The sequence below is a fragment of the Hylobates moloch genome, unplaced genomic scaffold, assembly GCF_009828535.3.
Source record: "Hylobates moloch isolate HMO894 unplaced genomic scaffold, HMol_V3 SCAFFOLD_9, whole genome shotgun sequence".
NCBI classification, from domain to species: domain Eukaryota; kingdom Metazoa; phylum Chordata; class Mammalia; order Primates; family Hylobatidae; genus Hylobates; species Hylobates moloch.
Genome location: NW_026652284.1, coordinates 15,062,047 through 15,071,736, shown reverse-complemented (window position 1 = coordinate 15,071,736; position 9,690 = coordinate 15,062,047). Strand labels below are relative to the sequence as shown.

Genomic DNA, 9,690 nt, shown 5'->3' with positions numbered 1-9,690 from the left:
CAGATTAGGAGTGGGGCTAGAGAAGGGGCGAGGACGCGACGTGTGGCGTCCTGGGGTCCGGGGATGCGAGGCCAGGGCCTCCGAGGTGAACTGGCCCGGCCCTTTCGACCCCGTGTGCGCTCTCCCTCAGGCCAAGTTTGAGCTGATCACTCCGAGGCCTCCTACATCCACAGCCTGTCGGTGGCTGTGGGCCACTTCTTAGGCTCTGCCGAGCTGAGCGAGTGTCTGGGGGCGCAGGACAAGCAGTGGCTGTTTTCCAAACTGCCTGAGGTCAAGAGCACCAGCGAGAGGTGAAGAAGTGGTCTGGCCTGGCCTGGGGTGGGGACCGAGCCTGTGGTTGGCCAGTTCCCAGATCTGGGGTCTCCATCCTGGCTCTGACTCCTCAGGTTCCTGCAGGACCTGGAGCAGCGGCTGGAGGCAGATGTGCTGCGCTTCAGCGTGTGCGACGTGGTGTTGGACCACTGCCCGGCCTTCCGCCGAGTCTACCTGCCCTATGTCACCAACCAGGCCTACCAGGAGCGCACCTACCAGCGCCTGCTGTAGGGCTGGGGGCTCTGAAAGGGGCGGGGGCGTGGAGGGAGTCTCAGGCAGGTGTAGGCACTGAGGGCTGGGTGATGCAAGGTGACTCTGGGAGGGGAGGGGTCCCTGAAAGGGTCTCTGTGACCAGGATAAGGTGAGATGCAACCCCAAGGGGCAGCAAGGATGTGCTGAGAAGCTCCTTGAGGACCCTGTGGATGGCCAGGGTTGTGGATCCCAGGAATTCAGGCCTATCTGTGATTCCAGAGCTCTCCCCATTTTCCATCCTGGAGAACCCCAGGTTCCCTGGCATCCTGGCTCGCCTGGAGGAGTCTCCCGTGTGCCAGGGTCTGCCCCTTACCTCCTTCCTCATCCTGCCCTTCCAGAGGATCACCTGCCTCAAAATGTTGGTGGAGGTACCTCGAGGGGACAGGCCACAGTGAGGGCTGGGCGAGGGAGATACACCTGTGGGCGGGCCAGGTCTCAGGGGAGCATGAGGCCTGCCTCACTGTGCTGATCCCACCTTCCAGAACATCCTGAAGCGGACAGCACAGGGCTCTGACGACGAAGACGTGGCCACCAAGGCCTTCAATGTGCTCAAGGAGGTGAGCTGGGCAGGGCAGGGTCTGCTTGGCTCCTGAGGCCCCCCTGGACCCCCAGCATGTATCTAAAACAGCCCCCAGCTGTCAGAGTCTCTGGTCCCCGGACAAGAGTCTGAGGCTGGGCTCTGGGAGCCAGAGTTGAGGGGCTGCAGGTGACCTCCCCACGGCTCCCCCAGCTGGTGCAGGAGTGCAATGCTAGCGTACAGTCCATGAAGAGGACAGAGGAACTCATCCACCTGAGCAAGAAGATCCACTTTGAGGGCAAGGTGTGTGTCTGCAGCCAGTGGGATGGGGACCCCAAGGGGCAGCTCTTGTTTCTTCCTTGCCCTGGGGGCTTCAGGCCAGTTCATCGCTGCCCACACCCTCCCATCTACCATCCTGTGCTCTCTGCCTGGTGCCCCTGGGCCTGACCCATTCTTCTCCATCCCTCTAGATTTTCCCGCTGATCTCTCAGGCCCTCTGGCTGGTTCGGCATGGGGAGTTGGTAGAGCTGGCACCACTGCCGGCAGCACCCCCTGCCAAGCTGAAGCTGTCCAGCAAGGCAGTCTACCTCTACCTCTTCAATGACTGCTTGCAGCTGTCTCGGCGGAAGGAGTGAGTCGGGGCAGTCGGGGGTGGGCAGGTAAACTGGAGCCAGGCTCTTTTCCTCCCCACCACTGGGCTTATGATCAGACCATCCTTGGGCGTGGGAGCCCCTGCCTGTGCCAGGGTAGGCTGCCAGGGCACCCTGAGATTTGGAGGCTCCTGAAGCAAAGGCAGAGATGTGAGACAAGTCCACGTTCCAGAAGGGAGAATCAAGGGCTAGACTGTATGCCGAGGACTTGGAGATGCTGTGAGCTTCAGCCAGTAAGAGCAGAGACTAAGAGCATAGCCCTGGAGTCCCAACTCTGCCCTGAGTCACAGCTATGCCAGAAGCCAATGTTTACTCAGTACCTACTCTGCAAGGCATGCTACGTGTATTATTCCCTTTAATCCTCCAAATACCTCCCTGGGAAATAGGCTTCTCTGTTACTCTCAGATCATGGAGCTAGTAGGTGGGGGAGCCGGGAGGATGCCAGCTCTGTCTGATGGCAGCACCGTGCCTGGCTTACAGTGAACTCTTGCTCAGTATTAGCTGTGATTATTATGAGGAGTGAGGTAGAAGACTGCCTGGATAAGGTGAATGGGATAAAGGATGGACATGTGGGCTGGGCACGGTGGCTCACACCTGTAATCCCAGCACTTTGGGAGGCCAAGGTAGGAGGATCACTTGAGTCCAGGAGTTCAGGAGTTCAAGGAGTTCAAGACTAGCCTGGGCAACATAGTGAGCCCCCATCTCTTAAAAAAAAAGGATGGACATGTTATGCTATAAGAAGAGTTCATTCCTGATTTGTTTGTTCATTTAGTAAACAGTCACTGAATCTCTGTTCTATAGCAGGCCAGTGCTAGGGACATAAATATGAATGAGACTTGTTTTCTGCTCACAGGAGATCTCAGACCAGTGAAAATACATCCTGATAACCATATCATTACGGTTTTGATGGAAGAGTGTACTGCGGTAGTTCCTGGTGTGGAGTGAGAATCAGTAAAGCTTCATAGAGGACAGGACATTTGAGCTGGGTTTTGAAGGATGAGTAGGAGTTTTCCAGGTAGAGAGGTAGTTTGAGTGCAGGAGTACAGCAGAGTCATAGTAGTGTAGAAGAGCGGAATGTGTGTTTGGGAATGATGAAGCCTAATGTGGCTGGATTTGTAAAGGAGAAAGGCAGTGGAGGGAAGTTGGGATGTTGAAGGTCATGGTAGAGAGGCTGGACTTTTTCTGAGGCAGCAGGGAGCATGGAGAGTTAAGCAGAGGGATGATATTTTGCTCCTGGCCAATTTGGAGGATGAACTGGAAGGGGAGAGGCCAGAGGGTCTTGCAGTTGCTCAGGAGAGTGTAGATGCTCCAGAAGTGGCAGGGTACTTCAGGATAAGTGGATTCAAGGGACAATAAGGAGGAAAGACAGGACATAGCCACCAGGTGGGTGTAGGGGGGATGGAAAGGGAAGAGGTGGGCATGACGTCTGAGTTTCCTCTTGGGCAAACTGGTGGGATCTTTCACTGGAATGGAGAACAGTAAAGGGGATCTGGCTTGGAGTGAGAGAAGCTGAGTTTTTTTTTTGATGCCGAGTTTTGTTGAATGAGTTGACATCCATGGAACACCCTCCACCCATCCTGCCTACAAGTACTTACTGAGCCCAAATTGTGGGTCAGGCAGTATCAGACACTGAGATACAGTGGCAAAGAGATGAGGCTCAGCCTTCATGGGTCTTATGTACTGGGAGAGAGTTAGACACTCCTCAGGGGAGCTGTCCAGTTGGCTGTTCGGAACAGACGCTTGGGAGAGAGGTTCAGAGAGAGGTCGTGAATCACTTGAACCTGGGAGGTGGAGGTTGTGGTGAGCCGAGATCATGCCACTGCACTCCAGCCTGGGAGACAGAGCGAAACTCTGTCTTAAAACAAAACAAGAAACCAAAAAACAAACACAAAAAAACAAAAAAAAAGAGAGAGAAAGGTCGAAAGCATGCTTGGGGCTCAGGGACTGGTCTCCATCACCTCCAGCCTCCACCAGCAAGCCAGTGGGGAAGGAGCTCTTGGTTCCTTGTGGGGACTAGCAGCGCCCTATCCAGAAGCAGGACCCTGTGAGAACGCTGGCGGGGCAGGCAACCCCTTCTCCCCGCTTCCAGTCAGAACCCACCTGATCCCAAGGGTGGGTGCCTGGAGCCAGGGCCCAGGCCAGGCTGACCTCCCCTCCCCCAGTCCTCCAGTCTAGGGAAGTTTGCTGTTTTCGTCTATGCCAAGATGGCTGAGCTGCAGGTGCGGGACCTGAGCCTGAAGCTGCAGGGCATCCCTGGCCACGTGTTCCTTCTCCAGCTCCTCCACGGGCAGCACATGAAGCACCAGTTCCTGCTGAGGGCCCGGACAGAGTGAGTGGGCCTGGGTATGGGGAGAGAGGAGGCTCCCCCTCCCCATGACGGGCACCCCTGGGACATCCTGGCCTTGTTCCTCCCCAAGTGCTCAACTCTTCCCTGACTTGGGCAGGACAAAGGGGCAGAGGGAAGGGCTGGAGGCCAGAGCAGGGGTGCCTGCCCCACAGGTGATGTCAGGGGGCTGCCACCTCCTCCTCAGCCTCTGGGCATCTCTTGGATGTAAACCTCCACACCCTGCTATCTCTGGCTTCAGGACTGTGGCATTAGGAAGGATGGGGGTAGGGCTGGCATCCAGGGGGTTCTGGGCCTGTTATGCTCAGAGCTGGGTGGGGCACAGGCTTGGGAACAGGGTTGTGGGGTGGGCCCTGGGGTGGGGCAGACACGACCTGGGTCCTAGGCCTGGACATCATGTCTGGCTCCCCCAGCCTTGGTTTCAGCACCCTGCCCTGGGTAACTGCGCTTTGCATATTGTGACAACTCAGCTTCCCCCTTCCCTAGAAGTGAGAAGCAGCGATGGATCTCAGCCTTGTGCCCCTCCAGCCCCCAGGAGGACAAGGAGGTCATCAGTGAGGGGGAAGGTAGTAGCTCATCCCTGCTGCTTACATCCCTGGGCTGGACCCTCGCCTGCTCTCCTCCCCTCCCATCCTGGGTGCTGTGTTGCTGGCAGGGCTATGGGGAGAGAGATCAACTTCTGGGGCAGTCAGGAGTAGCTCTGAGGAACCCCGAAGGCTGGGCAGAACTTACATAGCACAGGTGGACTCTGTGTCCACAGGCGCATCCTGGAGATCACAAAGCCTTCTTAACCTCCCATTTCACCCCTGTTTTACAAGTTAGAAGAGAGGTTCAGAGATAAATGGACTTGTGTAAATTCACCCAGCCAGTAAGTAGCAGAGCCGAGACCAGAGCCCGGGTCTGTCTCCATCTTTGTGTCAGTTGCAAACAAGACAAGAAGCAGCAGAGCCAGGGTATGAGGGTGGTGGGGGTAGTGGTGGCAGGTGAGGGATCTGCTCAGTTGGAATAAAGGTTTCTCCTTTGGGTGTGAAGTGCGGCTGGTAAGCTAGGGTGCAACCTAATCATAGAGAGCCTTCCTATAGTGGCTCTAGGGAGCTATTGAAGGTTTGTTTGGGGTGTTTTTGAGACAGGGTCTTGCTCTATTGCCCAGGCTGGAGTGCAGTGGCATGATCATGGATCACTGTAGTCTCAACCTCCTGGGCTCAAGTGATCCTCCTGCCTTAGCCTTTTGAGTAGTTGGGACCACAGATATGCACTACCACACCTGGATACCACACCTTTATTTTTATTTTTTGTAGAGATAGGGTCTTGCTGTGTTGCCTAGGCTGGCCTCAAACTCCTGGACTCAAGCAATCTTTTCCCTTCAGCCTCCCAAAGTGCTGGGATTACAGGCATGAGCCATCGTGCCTGGCTTATTGGAGGCCTTTATCTATTTATTTTTTTGGAGACACAGTTTTACTCTGTACCCCAGGCTGGAGTGCAGTGGTGCAATCTCGGCTCATTGCAACCTCCACCTCCCAGGTTCAAGCAATTCTTATGCCTTAGCCTCCCGAGCAGCTGGGATTACAGGCACTTGCCACCACGCCCGGCTTTTTTTTTTGAGACAGAGTCTCACCCTGTCGTCCAGGCTGGAGTGCAACGGCACAATTTCAGCTCACTGCAACCTCCACCTCCCAGGTTCGAACAATTCTCCTGCCTCAGCCTCCCAAGTAGCTGCCACCACGCCCAGCTAATTTTTGTATTTTTAGTAGAGGCAGGGTTTCACCATGTTGACCATGGCTGGTCTCGAACTCCTGGCCTCAAGTGATTCACCTGCCTCAGCCTCCCAAAGTGCTGGGATTACAGGTGTGAGCTACTGCTCCCAGCCTTAATGGAGGCTTTTGAACAGAGGAGTTAGGGCTGAGCTTTAGGTAGTAAAGGGAAAGAAAGGGCACTCGTGCCCACTGAGCGCCTGCCATAGGCCAGGCCCAGGGCTAGGGGCTTTGTATTCACATTAAATCTAACTTAATCCTCATGGCAACCCTACTAGGTAGACATTTTTCATATCTGAGAAAACTGAGGCTCAGAAGGTGAAGTAAATTGGTCACACAGCCAGTAAGCGGCAGAACTGGGATTCAAGCGAGGTCTGGCCCCTCAATCTGTGGCTTTGGATGCTACCAGTCCACCTGGTCTAATGAAAAGAGCTGAGGGCCAGGAAGGGGGTAGATGCTCTGGCTTGAGCTAGGAGTCCCACCCGGGCTGGGGGTAAGCTCCCTACTCCCAAATGGTTAGGGGAGGTCCCTGGGAATTAACATTTGACCCCTGAAGGATGAGGAGAGGTTGTCACGAAAAGATCCGGGGAAGAGCATCTGGAGGAAGAGCCAGCGCAAAGGCCCCGGGGCAGGAGGGAGCTTAGAGTGAGGAACAGCAGGGAGGCTGGTATGGCTGGAGCTTTGTGAGTGAGTAGGGAGGGAAAGTGGAGGGGAGAAGACGATGCTAGCAGGGGACTATGCCAGACCATGAAGGGCCTTGTAGGGCCTAGGGAGGACTTTGGGTTTTCTTCCAAAAGGATTGGGAAGCCCTGGAGGGCTTTAAACAGGGGAGTGATGCAGCTTGAATCCCATTTGGGAAGGATGGGCCAAAGGGAGCACCAGAGCGATGTTAGGGGCGCATTGCAGGGCCATTACTGTTTTCTGTGGGGTATCTGGGGACAGTTGGACGTTGGGGTCTGAAGGTCAAAAGCAAGGTGTTGGCTTGAGCTGGGGAGGGGACAGCCCTTGGTATAGAGGCAGAAACCGAAGCTGGGAGGGAGTGGATTAATCCTGCACTTGTGTTTAGGGTAGGAGAGGAGATAGGCCAGGGTGGGCAGAGGGTACACATGCTTGAATGTGGGCCTGTGGCATGGGAGTGGCAGAGGAATCGAAGCCTCAATGGCCACCTTCCCACCCCCTTACTTCCTCCTACTGCCCCTCCCTGCCCTCCCCATGCTCCTGCCCCTGCCATCCTGCCCTTGGGACTCCCTGAGCCTCCCTTGGGCTGTCAGATTGCCCCCAGGTTCAATGTGTTAGGACATACAAGGCATTGCACCCAGATGAGCTGACCTTGGAGAAGACTGACATCCTGGCAGTGAGGACTTGGACCAGTGACGGTGAGGGGGCCTCCTGGGAAAGTCTCCCTGATGGGTCTTGGGTGGGCAGGAGGTGGCTAGATGACTAAGATATCACAGGGAAAGGTTCTGCAAGTGTTGATCTGCCACAGCATGTGGGAATCAGGTTAGACGAGAGGAGGAACTTCCTGCTTGTAAAGATATAGGATTGAGAGTGATGGGGGACAGTGGGAAATACCCTTTCAGAGGATATCAGGAAAAACAGGTCAGAAGTTCATCTACAAGACAGCTCAAGACAGGGTCCTTCCTGGAGCTGAGAGATGCTGAGATGATGTCACCGTGGCCCCAAGGGTGCAGACAAAGCTTGCATCAGGGCTGAGGTGTTCCCTTCCAGGCCTGGCCCTGGTGCCCCTTTGATGCTGTTGTTCTTGGCCTATGTGTCCCTAGGCTGGCTGGAAGGGGTCCGCCTGGCAGATGGTGAGAAGGGGTGGGTGCCCCAGGCCTATGTGGAGGAGATCAGCAGCCTCAGCGCCCGCCTCCGAAACCTCCGGGAGAATAAGCGAGTCACGAGTGCCACCAGCAAACTGGGGGAGGCCCCTGTGTGATGGGCAGCCATGGCCTGGGACCCCACCTCCATGCCTGGCTCCTGGTGGGGCCTGCAGTGTCTCCATGCCCCAAGCTGCTCCTGCTGGCACTTCGCTTCTGTGGCCTTGGCATTGAGGGCACAGGCTAGACACAGGAATGGGGGCACCTCCAGAGGGTCTCTCCGTCCTCATGCTCCTCAGTGTCCACACTTCAAGGCCAAGGGTAGTTTCTTCCTCCGACATGGGGACCATAACAGGTGATCACTGATACCTGGCAAAGACTGGGGCCCTCTCCTTTCTATGTCCTCAGTCCTGCCTGACTCTTGGTCCTTCTGGCAGGGACCTGGCTGGGGAACGTTCTGGTGCTGATGGTGCTGGGACCTGTATGTATATTTATATATATCTGGGGTCTTGTCTACCACCTCCCCTGGTCAGAGCCCGAGTGGGTGCTGGTTGCTCTGTCTTGTCTGTAAATAAACTCCTATCATGCCTTTGCTTGGAGTCTGTGATCCATCTGATGCTGCCCCCACCCCCGCAGTCCTATTTTCCCAGCTAAAGACCAGGAGAGTCTCCAACTGGCTCCCAACTGGGGCTTTTCATTTCTCTAGAGTTCACCTCTGAGCTGTAAGGGTGACCAGGGGGCAGGGGGACCATTGTGTATCAGCTAGGCTGCTTTCGGCTGCAAGTAACAAAATGTCAGATACAAATAGGCTTAAACATTAAAGAGATTTGATTAGTTCTTTATTTGTTTCCTGTGGCTTCTATAACAAAATTACTACAAACTGAGTGACTTAAAACAATATTTTCTTCTCTCACAGTTCTGGAGGCTGAGTCCAAAATCAGCAGCACTGGGCCCACACCCAGGGGCTGTACTCCCTCCCGGGGCTCGAGGGGAGAGTGGTTCCTCACCTCTTCTTGCTGCTGGTGGCTGCGTTCCTTGACTTGCAGCCGTATCACCCTGATCTCTACCTCCATGGTCACATTGCCTTCTCTGTGTGTCTATACCAAATTTCCCTCTGCCTCCCTCTGATAAACAAGTGATTGCATTTCAGGCCCACCCAGATAATCTTCCCATCTCATAATCCTTAATTTAAATCACATCTGCAAAAACCCTCTGCCCCCCCCCCCCCCACTTTTTTGTCATATGAGGTAACATTCACGGGTTCCAAGGACTAGGGCATGGATATCTTTTGGGGGCCATTTTTCAGCCCAAGCTGGAGTGCAGAGGTGCAATCTTGGCTCACTGCAACCTCCGCCTCCTGGTTCAAGTGATTCTCCTGCCTCAGCCACCTGAGTAGCTGGGATTACAGGTGTCTGCCACCATGCCCGGCTAATTTTTATATTTTTAGTAGATATGGGGTTTCACTATGTTGGCCAGGCTGGTCTTGAACTCCTGGCCTCAAGTGATCCACATGCCTCGGCCTCCCAAAGCTCTGGGATTATAGGCATGAACCACCATGCCCAGCCCCTCCCACAGTTCTTGTCACTGAGAAGTATAGAACCACTGCAGGCTTCAGGCAAGGCTTGATCCAGTGGCTCAATGATGTCACTGAGGACCCAGATCTTTCCATTTTTCTACTCTGTTGTCCTTGGTGTTGGCTTTATCCTAAGGCTTCCAGGGGCTTCTTCATTCACATCAAACATAGAATAAGAGAATTGTCCTTGTCTCAGCCTTCCCAGAGTCCTGGGATTCTCTCTGATTGGATCAGCTTGGCTCACATGGCTACCTCTGGGCTGATCATGGCGGTGCGGATGGGCCTAGCCTAAGTCCTGTGCTGTATCCCTGGAGCCAGGCTGGGGAGTTGTCTTCCCTGGAATCCCGTGGATCCCCAAGTGGAACGTGGTGGCTGCTGCAAAGGAGGGGCAGGTGCTGGAGAGGCCACTGCTTATTACATCACCCAAAAGAGTGGAAGGGCCTGGGAATAATGAACTTGGAGATGTGAACA

The 9,690-nt window shown here is 54.9% G+C and overlaps 1 protein-coding gene across 1 annotated transcript in view; it reads left to right on the top strand.

The window, feature by feature from the left end:
* ARHGEF19 (Rho guanine nucleotide exchange factor 19) overlaps positions 1-8,522 on the top strand; it is a 10,967-nt gene extending 2,445 nt beyond the window's left edge. Inside the window, exons 4-14 of the mRNA XM_058443666.1 lie at positions 4-85; positions 157-290; positions 387-539; positions 803-932; positions 1,047-1,121; positions 1,295-1,384; positions 1,552-1,712; positions 3,902-4,060; positions 4,562-4,641; positions 7,098-7,202; positions 7,608-8,522. Of these exons, the coding sequence (XP_058299649.1) occupies positions 4-85; positions 157-290; positions 387-539; positions 803-932; positions 1,047-1,121; positions 1,295-1,384; positions 1,552-1,712; positions 3,902-4,060; positions 4,562-4,641; positions 7,098-7,202; positions 7,608-7,765 (1,327 nt within the window). The 3' untranslated portion in view covers positions 7,766-8,522. The remainder of the gene's footprint in view (positions 1-3; positions 86-156; positions 291-386; positions 540-802; positions 933-1,046; positions 1,122-1,294; positions 1,385-1,551; positions 1,713-3,901; positions 4,061-4,561; positions 4,642-7,097; positions 7,203-7,607) is intronic.
* Positions 8,523-9,690: the final 1,168 nt, after the last annotated feature.